Source organism: Cyprinus carpio, chromosome B12, assembly GCF_018340385.1.
Source record: "Cyprinus carpio isolate SPL01 chromosome B12, ASM1834038v1, whole genome shotgun sequence".
NCBI classification, from domain to species: Eukaryota; Metazoa; Chordata; class Actinopteri; order Cypriniformes; family Cyprinidae; genus Cyprinus; species Cyprinus carpio.
This window is the reverse complement of record NC_056608.1, coordinates 5,404,143-5,426,015: the sequence shown is the minus strand read 5'-3', so window position 1 is coordinate 5,426,015 and position 21,873 is coordinate 5,404,143. Positions and strand designations below refer to the sequence as shown.

The 21,873-nt window shown below is 35.3% G+C and overlaps 1 protein-coding gene across 5 annotated transcripts in view; it reads left to right on the top strand.

Moving 5' to 3' along the window:
• LOC109063877 (protocadherin-15-like) overlaps positions 1-21,873 on the top strand; it is a 192,879-nt gene that overhangs the window by 71,166 nt on the left and 99,840 nt on the right. For all 5 annotated transcript variants that reach the window (XM_042735020.1, XM_042735019.1, XM_042735018.1 and 2 more), the window contains 4 exons: positions 914-1,022; positions 1,599-1,711; positions 8,457-8,663; positions 12,114-12,248. In XM_042735020.1, coding sequence (XP_042590954.1) covers positions 914-1,022; positions 1,599-1,711; positions 8,457-8,663; positions 12,114-12,248 — 564 coding nt within the window. The remainder of the gene's footprint in view (positions 1-913; positions 1,023-1,598; positions 1,712-8,456; positions 8,664-12,113; positions 12,249-21,873) is intronic.

The window sequence follows — 21,873 nt, the reverse complement described above, 5'->3', positions numbered from 1 at the left end:
GGCATAAATACCATTATACTAAGTTGATTACACCTATTCTGAGTATGATATTAATTTCTAAATTTGATATTTTGACATGGGGGGGGGTAGATATCAAATGTATATTTCTGATATAATTTGTCATGATAATATAATGAAGAAAAACTAATTAAAAAGGATGGCATTCTTGAAAACTGAAATAGTTAGCATAATATTGGCATAATCTTATTTATTTGTTTGTTTGTTTTAGTTATGTGGCTTGTTTATGTGGTGCAACCAACACAATAAACAAACAAGCAAACTATCAAACAAACTATCAAACAAATAAATAAATAAATTACTATCAAATAAATTATTAAATTATTAAAAATTTTAGTAGTAATAAATTGTCTCATGTTATGTGACCAACAAAGTCATGTAGTGCAACCATCATGTATGAAAAAAGTATTTTAAAAAGTCCTAAAAAAAAAAGTGTTTTCTCAATTAATATTTCATGTCGTTTGTTAAAAAAAATTTAATCTTGAATTTTTTTTTTTAAAGGAAGTGAAGTAAAGTGAAGTGAAGTGTGTCCAAGTATGGTGACCCATACTCGGAATTTGTGGTCTGCTTTTAACCCATCCAAGTGCAGACACACAGCAGTGAACACACACACACATACCATGAAAACCCAGCCGGAGCAGTACTTTAAATATTTACTTAACTATTTATATGTAAGTAAATATTAAGAAGCTCACATGTTGTCATAGTGTTTTTTTTTTGTTTTTGTTTTTTTTACCTGCATATTTATCAAGTCATTATATTTACACCATTTCTTGTTTTTCAAGTTTTTCAAAATCAACATGAATACTAAGTGAACATTTCCAGAAAGTTTTCTCTCTCTCTCTCTCTCTCTCTCAGTGAAAATAATGCAATCTTCTCTATTTCTCTTTTCCAGGGCCGAGTAAACCCTGTCAACGTGACTCCTCCCATTCAAGCTGTGGATCAAGACAGAAACATCCAGCCTCCATCAGACCGCCCGGGAATCCTGTACTCCATTCTCATCGGTAAGTTCCCGTCAGGCTCTCTGTACTCTATATTGAGTCGCTACCAGCATACAAGGCCACACTGTGCAGGAAACAGTGGTATTCCAAGCGAGGCAAAGCGGAGCGGTGGGTCGGAAATTCAGCGGGAGTCAAATGCATTTATGCCGCGGGCAAGGTGCGCCCACCCACTGTGCTTTGAGATGAAACCTGGAAGTGCAGCAGCGGGCTCAGGGAACAACGGTGCTCGCGACCTGAGCCGAGGAACTAAAGCGCACCACCAGAATGGTTAGACCTCCAGTCAGGGATATGTCAGAACATATTGTAGGTCATAGCAGTGCGGCTCGGCAATAGCAGCCTTATGCTTTTAACTATCAACAAAGCACTCGATATTGTGTGCCACTATTTATAGAGGAAGTGCATTAGTGGGTTTATTTTGCCTTTCTGTTTGAAGTATGTCTATGAAAATGAATACGTTACTGAATAAGCCTCAAAACCATGGTGCCCTGGTGAGTTATTATGTTCAGTGCCGAACTCTTGAATGCAAGTCATTCGTCTTATGAATTGCTTCATTTATTCTTCAGTCTTCTGTTTTTCTAGGCAAACCTGCATCATATGCAGAGTATTTCTCCTTGAATCAAACCACAGCTGAGCTTCAACTCCTGAAACCCATCAGCAGGGAACAGTACCAGCATTTGGACTTGGTAATCAAGGTAATAACCACAACATCAACAACAAAATGATTCATATTATAAATGAATAAATGAAAGGAAAATCCCTGAAATTAAATGTCAAACATAGGCGTGGGGGGTGGGGGGCATACAGTACATAGGCCTACATGATTGTCAAGAAAATCAGTGAAATTAAATGTCATATACATATATATATATATATATATATATATATATATATATATATATATATATATATATATATATATATATATATATATATATATATATATATATATTTCACTGATTTTCTTGACAATCATGTAGGCCTATGAACTCACATCAAGTTAGAAAAATCACCTAATTTCTGTAAGTAGTATGCCTATAGTATATTGTTAGTGTAAAAAAATAAATAAACAAAAACACCTGCTTTTATCCGTCATGTTAATCAGTAATTTTACACATGGTACATGTAGTTAATTCGCTTGGAAAATACTTGCGAATACAGTAGCCATAAAAAAAACATAAATAATAATAATAATTTGTCTATATTAAAAGTATTGTTCTTAACAGACCTGTGTGTTTTGTATCACTAGTGCAGTGTCTGCTCTCTGAGCTTATAAGCCCTGTCCGTGTGAGGTGCGCCACTTACGGCTCGCTCTGTTCTGTAGTTTATTAAAAGTTTATTAATTAGGAATGTGTCACGTGCCCATATTGCACCAAAACGAGACATTGCAAGACACTTTTTTTCCCTTGGGTCTGCAGCAACCCGCCACTCGTGAAGTGGATTGGATGAACTGTCAGGAATTTATCCCGCCACGCCGCGCCACATCCAGTGTAGACACGGTGTTGAGAAAAGAATATGTTCAGCCCCCTCCCTCCCTCCGAAGCTTCGAATATTTGGTGTTGATTACTACCGAAGCTTGAAAGCTGAAAAAAATGGTATTCGGACCAGCCATAACTAACTAAAAGAAATAAAAGAAACAAATAAATGAATGAATGGAAAATCTGTGAAATTAAATGTGAAACATCAGGAGATTAAAAAAAAAAAAAAACATTATTTATGATAAATAAGAATGAATGAATGAATGAATGGAAGCTCAGTAAAATTAAATGTCAAACAACAGTAAATAAAAAAAAAAGAAATCTCATTATTATTGTTATGGATACATACATACATACATATACAGTCATGGAAAGATCATAGACATTTTTACATATTTTTCTCAATTATTCTCTAAAAGACTGAAAAAAAACCCCTAATGCTTATGTTTATAACTTTATTTAGAAATAAATGTATCCAGTTATCATGGATAGCTATGAAATTTGTAGTGATTATGAACATTTATTAGTTAAAAAAAAATGTCTGGGCACCCTGGACATGGTTCATATGTTCAAGCTTAATTGTAATATGATAACAATATCTGATATGATTTCTATCATTGTGAATCATGATTTTAATTTTCTTTCCAATTTGTTAAGACATATATGACAGGGGTATGAAAATGTACCACATAACTAGAAATGATGCAGATCTCAGAAGGGGAAATTATGGAATTGAGCCAAGCATGTTCATGAGTGTAGAAACTGAACATCAGGGTCTAGAATGTTAGTCTGTGCAGATACAGGGTGATGATCCATAAAGAACACTGTTCATGCCGTCAGCCTTTTCACATTGGGAAGCGTGAGGTGGGCATGGACTGGCTGTTGAACCCCGTAGCTCTTCTCAGAATCAAAGAGAACACGACTAGCTGCATACAGCGATACTGCTATGGCTTCATGAGTGTTTATTGATTCAGTTCTATTGGACTACAGGGATAATCCTGAGAATGTTTACTCACATTGTTCCAAGCCCATATGATTTTCTGCTGTGGAAAACAAAAGAAGCATGAATTAAATTTGAGAGCTGCAAGAAACTGCAAAATCTTCAGACTTACATTACCTATTGGTCTGTTCATCGTACAGATTACGTTATGACTTCAGAAGAGTGTAGTGCACTAGTCATATGCAGCATTTTCATGATACTTTCATGCAGATTTGGTGCTTTCATGTATTTTTTGGAGCATTCAGCCCATGGCCACTGCCTGCTTTCAGTGTATGGAAAAGAGAAGCGTGAACATGGTTAAACTCCTTTGTGAAAAGAAAGTCTTACAGGTTTGAAACAGAATAATGGTGAGTAAATGATGACAGGATTTGTATTTCTGGGAGAAGTATTTTTTTTTAGAAATCAGGTTTTGTTCTTTTTTTTTTTGCTATTTCTGACACTCTTTCTTTTCTATCCCTATTTAAAGTTTATGCGCGTAGCAGGGTTTATTTGAAAAGAGTAGAATATACAGAGGAGACATGTTTCCTGTGACTGCTCAAGCCAGACTAACTCCATTGGCCGGTTGGTCTCGGTCGTTCACACTGACAGTTCTAGAGTATATATTTGGCAGTTAGACCTTTTCCATTATGTGAAAAACAAGCACAGCATTAAGTTGCACAATTAGTCCATTAGCAATAAAACCACACACCGTAGAGTGTGCTGAAAACCAAATTAAGTATATGTAGACCATTCTCTATATGTAAAGCTTATATGAAGCAACACAAATATACAGTATATGTATGTATATATGTATGTATTTATTTAATAATAATAATAATAATAATAATAATAATAATAATAATAATAATAATAATAATAATGAAACTAATTATATATTTCAAACTGTAACACTGACAGGTATAGTAGTAGTATTATTATGATATTATACAGTGTGTGTGTGTGTGTGTGTGTGTGTGTGTGTGTCTAACAACAACAACAACAATAAGAAATATATAAAAATGGGAATACATTGATAGTTATTGTTCCTAGAATATACATCTGTTACTATGGAAGAATAATATATATATATATTATTTTTTTTAATTGAATTTTAGAAAGAAATATTTTATTCAATCTGTTGTACTTTTTAATGTTCCCACAACCAAACTAAAGTGTTAGATGGGTAGGATATATTGAATGTACTGCTGTACACAAGATCAAATGAATGATATTCTTCACACTGTATCACAGACTGCCAGGTACAGTAGTTTTGCCTCTGCAAATCAGTGTAAGATCAGCAACAGAGTAACTTCCAGAGTTTTTCCTAAGGGAATTTCAGTTGAGGCACCACACAGATAAAAATCAGTCCTATTGTGACAACAGCATGTCAGCCTGCCAGTCAAGATCTCAGTTTCAAAGCAAAAGCAGTGGGGCTGAGCCCCCATTTGAGTCCCCTCAAAATCCAATCACGTAGTCCGTACGCTGAAAGAATCCCAAAATTCATCAGTTTACACATATCTGTCAGTTGGATTCTGTAATGCATCAGGCATACAGTGGCCCCAAATTATATGGACACTTAAAGGGATACTCCACCCCAAAATGAAAATTTTATCATTAATCACTTACCCCCATGTCATTCCAAAGCTGTGACAGCTTTGTTCGTCTTCGGAACACAATTTAACCGTAACGTTATGAATCAACAAGAATAATTTTTGTACGTGAATAAAACAAAAATAACTTTATTCAACAATTTGTTTCCTCTGTGTCTCTCCACATCAGCGTAGTACCATTTTGAAAGTGAAAGTGACGTGACATACAGCCAAGTATGGTAACCCATACTCAGAATTCGTGCTCTGCTTTTAACCCATCCAAAGTGCACACACACAGCAGTGAACACACACACACACACACCGTGAACACACACACGGAGCAGTGGGCAGCCTTTTATGCTGCAGCGCCCGGGGAGCAGTTGGGGGTTCGGTGCCTTGCTCAAGGACACCTCAGTCGTGGTATTGAGGGTGGAGAGAGCGCTGTACATTCACTCCCCACACCTACAATTCCTGCCGGCCCGAGACTCGAACTCACAACCCTTGGATTGCAAGTCCGACTCTCTAACCATTAGGCCGCGACTTCCCCGTGGAGAATATGAGCTATACGCAAGCTGCTTATGTTCTTCTGTGTCAGCCGTGACACAAGGATACATTTTCTACATATATTTATGCTTTGATTTGAAAAAAAAGAAAAAAAAAAACAGTGCATCCTTGTGGCACGGCTGACACAGAAGAGCATAAGCATCTCATATTCTCAAAAATGGCTCTACGCTGATTTGGAGAGACACAGAGTCTCTGATTTACTGTTGGCAGATGGACTGTTCTAACAATGCTTTTCATACTTTTCTGGACCTTGACACTGTTATTTATTTGGCAGTCTATGGGACAGGCACAAACCTCCCGATTTTCATCCAAAATATCTTAAATTGTTTTCTGAAGATGAACGAATCTTTTATGGGTTTGGAATGACATGGGGGTAAGTGACTAATGACAAAATTTTCATTTTGGGGTGGAGTATCCCTTTAAGCCACACTTAAAAATGTCATTGTGTTAGAACAAACGCAGAACTTTAGCAACATGCCATTTTTATGTTTAGTATGCATAAGACTGTCAGTCAACCGTCTGTGTGGGCAGAACCTGGGCATTCACTATTCTGAGACTAGCTTTATTGAAAGAATTATAATATATTTCTGTAGCTTTAATTATTTCTTTAATAATGCCTCGCAGTGAGCCAAGTATACATCACACCACCAAAATATTATACATCATTTCTTATTTTCATGCATTCCACAGAAATGCCTGCAAGGTTTCAATTTAAGCATGAGAGGTAATCTAGTTGATGCAATGAATATCATATTCTGATGAGTTACGTGTTTATCACACTAGATGTTGTCTATTCATTCATATTTACAGTTCTGTCAAGTCTTGTTGACTCTCAGTCTGTCTTCCCTTCCTTGACAGAATGCCACTCTCAACTTGCCCTTCAGCCTAAATTGTAGCTGTCTAGAAATATTTGCTGTCACTCAAATGGCTAAAGTTAATTTTTCTTGGTTGCTAATGTGAGAGTGAAGATATAGTCACTCACATATTAGAGCAGGACTGAATTCATCTGTACTTATACTTGAGGAAGGCAGCCTACAGCTTATTAACTTTTATATATTTGTCAACTGCACCAAAACTGATAAAGTATTAGTTATGCACATCATTACAGATGGATTTCTCCAGCAGTTATTGCAGAAAATAAGCTCTGTGACCAAAAAAAGTTCACAAATGAACAGTTTTTATGAATTTTGAAGCCTACGGTAAATATAATTGTCAGACGTCAAAAGCTAAATGTTGGATATCAACAAGTTATATCACGGTCATGTGACTTCAACGTCACCAGTTTTAGGTATCCAACAGCTCTCTCTGTCTTTATTTCAAACACATTTTCCCTAAAAGTTTGAGTGAGAATAGTTTGCAAAATGTGATTATAAACACCATGCAAGAGGAGGGAGTTTTTCAGTTCAGTTATGGTATTAAATGTCTCCAATAACCTAAGAGTCTATCTAGAAATAGTAATAGCAAAGAATTTAACAATTCTGGTTCAGAATCGTTGCATTAAAAGTTACATTAATCACTATTTTTAGTACTTTTTATGTATACATATTTAGGGGAAAATGTAATTTCATGGCAAAATGATAATTCTTTCAATAATAAATCATTTTAAGTAAAAACAAAACAATAATATTGTTTGCACTGACTTTGTATTGACCTGTTGCATTTGTTTTAATAGGTGGCATAAATGCAATCTAATAATTATTCCTAACTATATATTAGAACTAACATTTGATTAATTTGTGTTTAAAAATAAATAAATAAATAAATAAATGTGTTGTGAAAAAAAAAAGTGTTTGATTCAATAAAAAAGAACTGACTCGTTATTTGGGTTGCACTTTATTTTACAGTATGTGTACTTACATGTACTTATAGTGTACTTACAGTGTATTTATCTTAGAAAGTTCTGGTAATACAAGGTAACTACATGGGTTAGGGTTAGGTTTAGGGGTAGGTTCAGGGTTAGTACCTAGTTATTACATAGTTATTTTAATTACTGTAGTAAGTACATAGTATGTACATGAGGAACAGGACTGTAAAATAAAGTGCTACCCTGCAACTGTTTGATTCATTAAAAAAAGAACTGACTCGTTAGAGTTAAGTAGATTCACTAGCAATGTTATTTTAGTGTGGTGTTTAGTCAACTTCAGAAAGTGTGGCATACATGTAATATGAACAATGAGTCAGTAACTAAACTGATTTAACTTTCACAGTTTATAAATCTGTATGTCTTTAATTCATTAAAACAAGCTGACTTATTAGAGTCATTTGTGTTGTAATCAGACTACACTAATTACTGTTGTGCCACACTAGAATACATTTTGGCTGGAAACTTTTAGTACAGTATTCAGTCAACTTTAAAAAGTGTGGCATTTTAACAATACAAGCATTCTTTTAGATCTGCATGGAGCCATTAAGCCATGCAGTTTTGAAAATCCATGACATTTTAATCCAAAGACCTCTGTTCAGAATTTTCAGAAATTAATTTTTTATTTTAGTTTCATATAGGTGAAAGTCTTGTAAGTGAATGCCGCTGGTGTGGTAGGAATTCGAGCAATAGTTACTCCACTAAATATTCAGGCGCTCGGAGCACTTGGGTGCATGCCAGACTCTGAGAGAATTAAGTTTGGGAATGACCTGAATTAATCAGCCATGGTCTTTATTTAATTTAGAGGGGCGAGTCTGTAGATAGTGTTAATCCCGCGTTTGCCCATAGAGGCTTATCGCATTGCTCTTCTAATATGTGCAGCATGCCATAATCCAAAAAGGCTGTGTTTCACACCAGTATCCCATCTTAGAGTCAGAATCTCTCAACTCATGGCATTCTTTTCTCTAGGCAGAGCAGGATAACGGACACCCTCTCCCGGTGTTCGCTAATCTCCACATTGAGGTGCTTGATGAGAACAATCAGGCGCCGTATTTCCAGGTGGCCACTTATCATGGATTCATCTCTGAGTCTGCTCCGCTGGGCACAACTATCTCGAGCAGTGCCAATCTCTCCACCCCCCTCGCCATTATCGCCCTGGATAACGACATCGAGGAGGTGAGGAGTCTCTCTTTCTGTGCTGGTGCTCAGACGGCAATCATTTTCACATGTCCTGAGGGATATGTGTGTGTCTGTGTGTGTATAGAAATGTTCCTCTGAAGTTAACCAAAGCTCCTGCTCTATGGAGCATTTAGAAAAGCAAATTAAAATTGAAAACAGCATCAGAGATATGGTCTCGGAGGCTCGCACTTAGAGACTTATTGGGGAGGTGCTTACGCTGCACTAATGTTCTCCTGAGTGTTCTCTCTTTGCAATTATCACTGCTTTATAGATGGCAAAGACAAAGTGCTTAGTACATAGCGAACTCTGACTAACATCTCTTACTTTAAAGGAACAGTGCAGCCAAAAATGAAATATCTATCATTTAGTCACCCTCAGATAGTTCTAAATAAGTGGAACACCAAAGAAGATATTTTTAAGAATGTTCATGCAGCTAGTTTCCATACTACTTCTCTCTAGGCTGTACTAGTATTTTTTGTGCATTACTGGTCAAAAGTGTGGAATGATTTATTTATTTATTTATTTTTATTTATTTGGAAGAAGTCCCTTATGCTCACCAAGGCTGCATTTATTTGATCAAAAATACAGTAAAAACAGTAATATTGTGGAATATTATTATTATTTAATAGAACTGTTTTCTCTTTTAATGTTTTAAAATATAATTTATTCATGTGGTGGTAAAGCTACATTTTCAGCATCATTATTCCTGTCGTCTTCAGTGTCACATGATCCTTCACAAATCATTCTAATATGCTGATTTGGTGTTTTTTTTTTTATGAATTATTATTGGTGCTGCAATGATTCTTATTATTTACAAGTTGAAAATTTTTTTAATGCTTAATATTTATTTATTGAAAACTACTTTGATAAATAGGAAGCTTTTGAAATAGAAATATTTTGTAATGTTATACATTTTAAATAATATATTATTATTTACTGTAATTATGATGAATTTAATGTGTACTTGCTGAATAAAATTATTATTATTGTTGTTGTTTTTATTTATTTAACTTTTTAATGGTAGTGTATCACAAAAGCAGCATAAACTGCGTTCAACTTCAGACAAGTTTTCAACTTTGATAAAAATTATATATTTTTCTTGAACACCAAATGAATAATTTCTGAAGGATCATGTGGCATGAAGTAACAGCTGCTGAAAATTCAATCACAGAAGAAGAAAAAAAAAGTAATTATTCCAAAAGTAGCAGCATGTACATTTTGTAAAATATCTTCTTTTATGTTTCAGGAAAAAAAAAAGTCGTACAGGTTTGGAATGGCATGAGGTTGATTAAACAACATCAGAATTTTAAATTATGGGTGAACTATCTCTTTAATCCCATAAGTCTTACAGATGGCAAATGCTCTAATGTCAAGCATATGTTTTGTCTCCCATGTAAAGCTGAATCCCGGTGATGTGCCTGTAGGTATTAATGAAATTAACAACAGATGTGTGAAGTGAAAAGCCCTTGTTTGCCTTCTCTCTCTTCGCTCATTTTCGCTGTGCTGTGTTTTTGTATCGTTCAATTTGCTTAATGCTTTGCATGATTACTGCTCTGCATCTTGTTTATTGATTTTCATTTACATTTTGGGCAGACTGGAAATTGATCTAATGTATCTCATTAATAAATTGGTAAATTTGGACGACTGTGTTGGAGCATAATAAGGAATTGTTAGTGGAGTTGCAAACATTTTAATCTGAAGTGTGTTATTTGTGTGCTAATAAGTGTACTTGCTAAAATATATTTTTATATTAATGCTCATTTAATGTTTAATATTTATATTATCAGATAGTCCTGCCTCTAACTTTTACACTGTTAATGAACTGGTCAGGATGATAGCATCAAAAAACATAAATTTGACAATAATTTACTGTAAAATTACATGTAAAGTGATGTTAAACCACTTACAGCTTTTTTCACTATTTATGATAAGGTAACTTAATAACAGTTTTTTTTTTACTTTTTACTGTAGAATTTTTATTATAGCATGTTTTTTTAAAGCTTTTTTAAAGTATAGCATTGCATAAGCCTTGTTACATAAATTAATGTAAATGTAAAGTAATACAAATGCAAGTATTTTCCTTAGATGACAGTTTATTGTGCTTACCATTAAATAATGGTGAAATCACTCATTTCTTTTTAAATCCAATTCAAATGGGATGCTTTACAAAAGTAAACTGCTAAGGTTAATGAGAAGTACTGCTGTAACATAAATGAAATATATTTGCTACATTTTATTTGTGTTCCCTTAAATAAGGAAATACATTGAAAACATTTTGCAATTAATACTCACACAAAAATATATGTTCTGTGCACTTTTCAAGAGGTCAGCATCCGCATAATGCACAGTGTGGTATGAAAAATCTATGTACTGCAAGGGCATAATGGCTGATTTAAAAGTCTCCATGGCTTGTAGCACTGGGGGAATTTCAGCTGGTGTAAACTGCAAAAAAGCTCCTATAGATAACGGCTGGAAGGCACCACATGAAATCCCAGCATTTCCAGCATTACACATTTCTAAAGTGATTAGTGTTGTTCTCACACAATCATAACTGTATAAAACAATACAATTTTTTTTTTCCACAGTGTGTTCATGATTCAGCAAATAGGCAGCTTGTGTATTTGCATTATTTATTTAATTTATTTATTTATTTATTTTTAAGTATCTCATACTCAAGCACTTTTTTTAAGGAAAAAAAAAAACTATATGTTGTGAAATATTATTACAATCAAAAGTAACTTTGAAAATATAACTATATGAAAATTTATTCATTTTCCATCAAAAAAGTGACTGCATCTTAAGCACAACAACAAAAACATTAAAGACAAATAAAAGATCATGTGACACTAAAGACTGGAGTAATGATGCTGAAAATTCAGCTTTGCATCAAAGGAATAAAGTACATTTAAAACAGTTATTTTAAAGTGTAATAATATTTCACAATATTACTGTTTTACTGTGTTTTTGATCATAGTAACTGCAGCTTTGGTGAGCATAAAAGGCTTTCAAAAACATTAGAAAAATATGTATTATTCCAAACTTTACATGGTAATATTGTGTTTTACCTCAGTGCTGATACTTAACATCTCAAATGCTTTATTTTTGCAGATTTCATAAGCATGAAGGTTTCTTGTAATACTGTTGCTCTTGTATAATCTCTTTAGATATTTATGTTCCTTATTCGTTTACTTTGATATCTCAGATATCAGTGTTTTAAACTTCAGAAGTTGGTGCTTTTGAAATTTCTTTTAGAAGATGCTGGGTTGTTTATCTCTCTTTTGACTGGAGTTCTCCGTTATACAGTATGTTTCTCTAATGCACTGGGTTTTATGAGTGTGTTTTCTCCCCATCCTTAGCAATTTGTATAGTCATATTCCCAGCATGCTCTATCTTCTGATGTCTCTGCCTTCTGACACGGGAACCTATGGTGATTTATTTGCACTGCAGACGAAAGATCCCATGGTGCGCATCTCTCTGGACAACTACAACAGCATCTTTGCAGTGACGCCAAGTGGGATCGCACGCTACCTGACACTACTGAGGCCCGTGGACCATGAAGAACAGCCGAGTTATGTCTTCACGGTAAGGGCTCCGTGCCACCGTTCCTTGACAAGCCTGCTTAGCCCTCTCTCTCTGTCACTGGGGCTTGCAGCTTTCATGTGAAGGACTTTGTCTAAATTCGCTTCTCCACACACTACTCGATTTTTCACTCTGGGGTTATTTTTAAAACTGTACACTGCACTAAAGAAATTCTGATCAAGTGCAAGCCATGCGGTCATATAGATTCTCTTTGCAAGTGGCTCTACTGAAGGACGTGATGTGGGTCAGTGACAAATCACACAGAGTCCCCAATATATTATTTATTTATTTATTTAACTTGGAAAAATAATCTATATTTTAATAGCTTTGCAGAAATAAAATACACAATACAGAATATCTGGCCTTATATTTTTGCAGAGGAACATGGTTTTGTTTAATAAATGAGAATTAGGAATATTTATATGATGTTTTGAGGCATATCGATGTACCCATGATTCATCAGAGAGACTGTAATTAGCAGAAAAATAAATAAATAAATACATTAAAAAAAGACAAATATACATAAATCATGGCTTTTGAGTAGCCAACTTTCTTCCATTGTTGTACTGATTTATTGAAAGCTATGTTCATATTCCACCAAAAAGTCTATTCAGAGTTATAAACGCTAGAGCCGTTATGTAAACAGGTAATGTGCTGCATTTGTCCAATCAGTGACACTGACGCCACAAATATTTAAATAAGAACGTGTGAATTGTCAGCATATGAATACCCAGGATTAACTGTTAACCTGGGTAAACTGTGGAATATATAACATGAAACAAGATAACCCAGGACTTTGTTTACTCAGGGTTTAGAATGACCCAGGTTAAAATATTTTAAGTGTGAAGAGCCATAAAGACAAATAATTTGAAATTTCTAATGTGAACATGTTGTTATTTTATTTTCACAATGCTGGATAGCAGAGCGCTGCATCAGGTCACATGGACACTGCAGATCACCGCAGTCATGCCATCAGTAATTCTCCCAGGGTCCTGCTGTGCAATTCACACAAAGGCACCATATTTCCCTGCCTATCAAACTGTACAATAGAGATATGCAAAGCTCAATTTGGTGACATGTAGGTGGTTGCTGTTTTCTCCACATTTTTGCTTGGTGGTGAATGGATCTGAATTAACGCTGAGCACGTCCATGGTTATTTTAGTCCCTGACATATATTACAGTGATACAGTGGAGTGTATTATAGTGCTGCCGGCCTGTTAATGAGAGAGAACAATGGTATTTTTAGGACCGGGGAAATTGTGGAAGTATGGGTCATACTATTATGACCTACACAAGAATACACAATTGCATCTCCCTGGTAAATGGAAACACGTTTGCTGCAATTGTACGTGTTGGCACACTCGCTTGTCAATACATGCTTAACATTTTTAGCAGCATTTTCTACAAAGCCAGAATATATAACATATTGTTAAAAGGAATTTTACCAAATTTTTATTTCTATTTTTTGAAAATATTTTAATGTTAAAACAGCTTTCTATTTTAAATCTATCTATTTATCTATCTATCTATCTATCTATCTATCTATCTATCTATCTGACAGTAGTTTTTCTGACAGTAGTAGTTGTTAAGCTTCCTTCTGCATATATACATGAAATAACTTATGCAGTAATGGTGCCTTTCAGTAATGCAGCTCACTTACTCTTACTGGAGGTGCACGTCCTTGAATTTGTTTTTAAGCAGAAGGGACCGACATGAAGGACTCCACCTAAGCGGCACCCTGGAGCTAACTGAGATGTCTGAGCTGTCTAGTTTGACGTGCCAAACTTTGCACATGTGATAAGCTCAGCTCTTGAAGCACCTCGCTGAGATGATGTCATGACTCTAGGATTGATTTCACTTGTAAAGTTGGGTAACACTGTCTCTGTGGCAACAGCAAGTTTCCAATTTCACCATATTTGTTGAAGTACAGCATACTCTAAACATGTCCTTATTTGCTGTTTTTTGATGTCACAGCTTCCAAATTAGCTAGTTTCAGCCAAAACATTGCAAAATGATGCTTCAGTGTTATATTTGCCCGTCCAGATGTTTTTTTTTTTTTGCTGTTTTTTATTATTGCAGGAGCTTCAGCTTCTTTGTTAGAATGATACTGTGAAGAGGAGACAGAAAATTGTGAGCAGAGAGGAGTGGGATCGGATAATTGCATTCCCCATGCCAGAATCAAACTTGCATCTACCACATGAGCGCCACAACTCCGACATGTGTACAGTCTCTACCTGACAGATATCACTGAAAAAGGTGTCCTGAGGAATCACGTCGGTCTCTGTGACAGACTCACAGCAAACAACAGTGAGGGGAGCAGCCCAAACTACTTTTTAGACAATCTGAACACACTACAAATTATTTGGGTTTCTTACTGTAATATCATATTGGCTGATATGTTTTTGAAGGTTGTGATGTTGAGGGATGGAAAAGGCCTAATTTGGTAGTTAAAGGTGTGGTCACCCAAGAATTAAAATATGTTTTATTATTTGGTTTATCTTCTATGAAGAGCCATCTTCAAGGGTCTGTCAGTCCCCTGGCTGCCTGATTCCCAGATGAACAGAGTCTAGGTTTAAGGCTTCGATAAACTCCCAGCAAACTTCACCTTCAGTCTTCACTTAGGGGTAAAAAGAAGTTTGAAATACTTTTGCAGCGGTATACTGTTGGTGAACAATGCTACTTTCAATTAGAATTACTACTTCAGTTTCTACTATTAATAATTTCTCCCTCCAGTGTGTTCATGGTTTTACATCTAATCTCAAAGGGCTCAACAGAAGAAATTAATCAGTGAAGAGTTCCATGTAAAAGAGGGTGGAGACCCAGAGCCACAACTACCTATTACGTAGTCGCCACAAACCAATTTTTTTTGTTTGTTTTGGAAGCTTTGCTTTTGCAAGCTGATTCTGACTCCTTATATGAATTCTAAACAAACTTCGTTTTGGCCTGATTTTGTAAAAAATTACACAGTCACGTCAGTTTTATTTTATTTATTTATTTATTTATTTATTTATTTATTTTGCTTGAAGTATATCGGTGTCTTTGGAGTTAACAGAACTAAATGTTTACAGTGCTGCTTTAGATTAGGTTTGGTAGTTTAGTATTGCTATTTCTGTATAGTTTAGGTTTTTTTTTCAGACTTTAGGATTATCTTTATATATTGTGCATCTGAAAGTGTGACTTCTGCAGCAAGCAGCCAATCACATGAAACATGGAGTGCATCAGTTTAAATTTACTTTTTTTGTGAGAGAATTGCCATGATTCACTTCTCTGATGAATATTAAGAGATTTGCTTGAATTTAAATATATTTACAAGGCAGGAAAAAAAAAACAGCTGCTGCCATAAAAAATTGAGATGGCAGCTGAAAGAAAATATCTGACTTTATTAATGCAAGTGATTGAACTGTATTTATTTCATTAATAACGTTTATAGGTTCACAAAAAAACCTAAAAGAGAACATGTTAGTCAAGCAATTTTAAAAGTTATACATATTCTAAAGCATGCATTTAGGCATATATATATATATATATATATATATATATATATATATATATATATATATATATATATATATATATATATTATATATATTATGGACTTATATATATACAGGTCCCTTCTAAAAAATTAGCATATTGTGATAAAAGTTCATTATTTTCCATAATGTAATGATAAAATTTTAGATTCATTGCACACCAACTGAAATATTTCAGGTCTTTTATTGTTTTAATACTGATGATTTTGGCATACAGCTCATGAAAACCCAAAATTCCTATCTCAAAAAATTAGCATATTTCATCCGACCAATAAAAGAAAAGTGTTTTTAATACAAAAAAAGTCAACCTTCAAAATAATTATGTTCAGTTATGCACCTCATACTTGGTCGGGAATCCTTTTGCAGAAATGACTGCTTCAATGCGGCGTGGCATGGAGGCAATCAGCCTGTGGCACTGCTGAAGTGTTATGGAGGCCCAGGATGCTTCGATATGCGGCCTTAAGCTCATCCAGAGTGTTGGGTCTTGCGTCTCTCAACTTTCTCTTCACATATCCCACAGATTCTCTATGGGGTTCAGGTCAGGAGAGTGGCAGGCCAATTGAGCACAGTAAAACCATGGTCAGTGAACCATTTACCAGTGTTTTGGCCACTGTGAGCAGGTGCCAGGTCGTGCTGAAAAACGAAATCTTCATCTCCATAAAGCTTTTCAGCATATGGAAGCATGAAGTGCTCCAAAATCTCCTGATAGCTAGCTGCATTGACCCTGCCCTTGATAAAACACAGTGGACCAACACCAGCAGCTGACATGGCACCCCAGACCATCACTGACTGTGGGTACTTGACACTGGACTTCAGGCATTTGGCATTTGCTTCTCCCCAGTCTTCCTCCAGACTCTGGCACCTTGATTTCCGAATGACATGCAAAAATTTGCTTTCATCCAAAAAAGTACTTTGGACCACTGAGCAACAGTACAGTGCTGCTTCTCTGTAGCCCAGGTCAGGCGCTTCTGCGCGCTGTTTCTGGTCCAAAAGCACACGCCTGTGCACGGTGGCTCTGGATGTTTCTACTCCAGACTCAGTCCACTGCTTCCGCAGGTCCCCCAAGGTCTGAATCGGTCCTTCTCCACAATCTTCCTCAGGGTCTGGTCACCTCTTCTCGTTGTGCAGCGTTTTTTTTGCCACACTTTTTTCCTTCCCACAGACTTCCCACTGAGGTGCCTTGATACAGCACTCTGGGAACAGCCTATTCGTTCAGAAATTTCTTTCTGTGTCTTACCCTCTCGCTTGAGGGTGTCAGGTCAGCAGTCTTACCCATGATTGCGGTTTTGAGTAATGAACCAGGCTGGGAGTTTTTAAAAGCCTCAGGAATCTTTTGCAGGTGTTTAGAGTTAATTAGTTGATTCAGATGATTAGGTTAATAGCTTGTTGAGAAACCTTTCATGATATGCTAATTTTTTGAGATAGGAATTTTGGGTTTTCATGAGCTGTATGCCAAAATCATCACTATTAAAACAATAAAAGACCTGAAATATTTCAGTTGGTGTGCAATGAATCTAAAATATATGAAAGTTTAATTTTATCATTACATTATGGGAAATAATGAACTTTTATCACAATATGCTAATTTTTTGAGAAGGACCTGTAGATATATATATATATATATATATATATATATATATATATATATATATGAGCAATATCGGATGAGTGGAGTGGTGGTGTACAGCTATATTGCACTGCTACTTGTGTGATATTGCTCGTACATTGCTTTTATACAACAGTTTGATGGCACAAGTGTGTAAATGCATAAGAAACCAACAATGGAATGTCTTTAAAAACTGTGTATTTTTTGTTGATTTAATTACTGTTTAAAATATATGTTTGATAGTTTAGCAGCTGAGCCCAAGCCTCTGTTACTAATTCAAAATATCACTTTTTATTATAATTATAATTATAATAAATATGTGCAGAACTACTTCCTTCCACCATAATAAATAAATAATAATAATAATAATAATAATAATATAATAATAATAATAATAATAACAACATAAAATAAATAATAATAAATATAATTATAATTTTATTAACACGCGATTAACGCAGCACACATTTCCTGTTTGACCCATTGACTAGCCCGTAGCTGCAGAAATGGAGATGCTGACAGTGTTGCCAAATTAGCGACTTTGTCGCTAGATTCAGAGACTTTTTTTATTTTTATTTTTTCGAAAAAGCACCTAGCAACAATACATAACACATCTCTCTTCAGCGAGCGGCTGAGAGGAGCAGCGCTTTTAGTTAAAACAGGGCTGTGTTTCCCAAAAGCATCGTAAGTTTAAGTTGATCGTAGCTCCACTGGTTTCATTGGGTGTAAAATGTACTTAAGCTTGCGATGCTTTTGGGAAACGCAGCCCAGATCGTTGCTTCTCTAATTTTACATGCAAGTATAGCCAAAATCACAGCACAGCTATTATCTTTATCTTGTGCATTTGATTTCATCACATGACAGCCCAATTATAAATTGGGATCTTTGTGCAGATTAGCATCTTGGAAGGGAGAGCTGGTGTAGTCGTCTTAATGGGTTTCAGTCACTATTTCATATTAATTTGGTTGTCTGACAACAGAAACAGTAAAATATAACAATGAAATCAGTTTTATTGAGAATTTGGCTGCATCAAATTACAGTATGTGGGCACAGAGAGGCAAACAAATGTAATAATAAATGTACATTTTACATGTTCAGAAGTGAGTTGCCCTGTCCTGCAAATAATGTAGACAGGCTTGTGTAAGTAAATTGCTCAGTGCAAAGAAAAAGAGAAGTAATGGAAACCTGGTATTTCTATGTTCTTTTATTTTCATGTGTATAATAGACATGAACAAGTTATTTGAAAAACATCTATGACCTATGAAACATGTCTAATCTTTATACTCTATGCTGACTATGGTTTCACTTATAATAAACAAACATTTGCATAAAGCATCTATATATGTCAAAGCCCATGTTGATTAGAGTTTTAAAAACTTGAAAAGTATCAATTTAAGGTACATTTAGAACAGATAAAAATGTGCAATTAATCATGAGTTAACTCATGACAATCATGTGATTAATCACAATTAAATATTTTAATCGGTTGACAGCCCTAATATATATATTTTGCAGACAATTTAGCTTTCACTGTTTATTGCTTTAAATTGGAATAAGAGATAAAGTGGGAGTGACTTTATTTCCATCAGATATATGTATGTGACTTTGCTCAAAGCTAATTAATCCAGGTGTTTTTTTTTTTTTGTTTTTTTTTGCAGTCTCTAACCAGAATTAAAGCAATTCATCACCCCCACCCCCAACCGGCTTCCTGAAATAGGCCACAGTAGTTTGTTGTTGTTGTTATGCCTCCTTCATTTGTTTTTCAACTGTGAAAAAACAGCCTTGTGGACAAACAGATGGGTACAGAGTATGTGTGGATAGAAAAGTGCATAGGGAATGCATTGTACGCATGCCCTAGCATACACGTAAAAACCAAAGTATGCTTTGGGCTTATCACTAGACATTTCTCACCATGCTTTCATGCTGAAAAACCTTTGTTCCCGATTCTATAGGAGTGTGTAATTATGGTATGAGAACACTAAATTGTGGTGGGCGCTGGGAATGAATGCTGATTCTCAGTCTGACGTGCGTCACGGTCGGCTCATGGGACGTGGGCTGCAGGACTTAACATTCACTGCACTGCGTCTCATGCCCGCTGAGCGCCGATTCATTCAGAAACTGAAACCAGCTGGTCTCGTCTAAGGGAACAGAAGAGTTGGGGTCCCGCCGGTGATATTACTGTGCCATGTTAGGCTAGAGTGTCACATACAGTACAAATGGCTGCTTAGAGATGCCATTATCTGTTTTGCGACAAGATGAACTTTGTTTGCCAGAGCAGTGGAATATCAAGTATCTCATTTGTCCTATCTTTGTAGCCATTAAACATTGTTTTCACTTGTTTAAACGAGTCTGTTGGGCCACGTTGTTGTACCCAGGATGCGGTTAATTTGGAGGAAATTGTTCTCTGAAATGACACAGACTATTGCGCTTGCAGCTGTTTTTTTTTTTTTTTTTTTTGAGATCCTACTTATCGTCATAGTAGACTTCATTTTGTTTACATTTTGTTAAATGTAAAATTTTCTTTCAAAGTATGCTTCATTTGATAGCAAACTAGAAAGTCAGGCATCAAAAGAAAGTGTCGGACTAGAAAGTCTCCTAACAAACTAGAAAGTTTCATCCTTGTCCAGTGTCTGCGCTATTTCTCTCCAGAAGTTACGGGTGATGAAAACAACAATAAAAAAGTATCAAATATTTTGCTCCTGTTTTTTTATTCTGTCTCTCCTGTATCTTTTCCGACTGTGAAACAACAGCCCGAGTGAGTGTTGCCACATTGTGGACAAACTAATTAGTGCATAGGCACATTTAAAGGCTGATTTATACTTCTGCGTCGGACCTACGCCATAGCCTTTACGTCGTAGGCTGTGTGTCAGTTTTAATTTATACTTCTGTGTCTTTGTCGACGTGCAGTACACATGCAGACTGCTAGTCTGCAGTGTCCATAGGCATGTTGCTGGTGTAACCCGCAGTACCACGACCAAATCCTAAGAAGAAGCAGCTCATCGGAAAAGCATTATAGCCATGATGGCGGCAAATAATATCAAATCATGAAATCATTATTTAAAACTACAAAAAGAAGACAACAACAGAACGAAAAGATATGGCATGCTTTCAATCTCCACGAGGACTTGTACCACGGCAGATCGACATTGTTTGTTGCGGACAACTACTGATGTATAATGCTGTAATAATGTAGTATAATAAATGATAAGACACTTGTTTTTTTGTTGTTTTTAACTACTGTAGGTAGGTGTTGTTTTTTGTTGTATTAAAGTGCACATTATAAACACACACCAAACTCAAGTACATATGGAGGAAGGGGTTCTAGCAGACCAATCACAGCGCTTGCAGTCCGCGTAGAATTGACCCTCTGTTAGATTTTTGGAGAGGTGCATGTAGGGGTATGGCGTAGGGTGTGCATCTATGCGTAGGCTACGGTGTAGTTCCGACGCAGAAGTATAAATCAGCCTTAAAGGTGTATGTGTGAACTGTGTGTGCAGATTTCACACAATTTGATAAATCGTTGTGCATATGAACAGTATATGAATACTGTGCTGTGCTAATGACAAAATACCAAGCACATGAGTGCCCTTTCTCCATCTTCATTAGTTTACTGTCTTTGTTTAACAGTTCGGTCTAATAATTGAACAGCAAGTGCTATTACTTTATTCATATACTGTCTGCATTTAGCAAGTATGTATTTCAAGTAGGTCTTATCTAAACATATAAAGAAAAAAATAATAATGCTGCTAATTATGCTTATCCAGTTGTTTGTCGCTATGTCATATTCATTATACTGTATAAAAAAAATAAACAATACCTGGTCTTTTTTAAAAAAAAAATATGAATAACAGTCCAAACATAATTGTGTTTATATTAATTATAATTTATTGGTAAATAAACAATACCTGGTCTTTTTAAATGAAAGTGAAAATTTGAAAGTGTTTTTTATTTTTATTTTTTTTTTTTTTTTTTTTTTTTTGTGAAAAAATTACTATAATAGGATTAAAGAATCCTATTTGTATTTTTGTTTTTTTATATAGTGTTTTGATTTTTTGTTTAAAAATTTATTCATTTCAGAATTATTTCTTTCAGATTACTTTAGCACATATTTTGTTACATGAATTTAAATTTGACTGTAGAAATTCTGAATGTGTTATTTAAATGAAATTGTGATTATATAGGCCTTTATCACCTTTATATCTGCATTGCCAGCAAAAAAATAAATAAATAAATAAAAATAAACCATATCCGACCATCAGTTATTAACATGTTTTCATTGGTGTTGTCTTTTATTCATGATATTTGACTTGACTACCTCCTTCTGTGCTCGAGCTTCAGCTCTTTTATTCCATGTGGAGGTTGACAGAAACACTTCGCCCTTCTCACAGTGCAGTCCACAACCTCTCTGTGATATCCCATTAGTCTAGTTGACAGCTAGTGAGGCAGTTGGGAGTACCGCCAATGGACTGTTCTCTCCACGCAAGAGCAT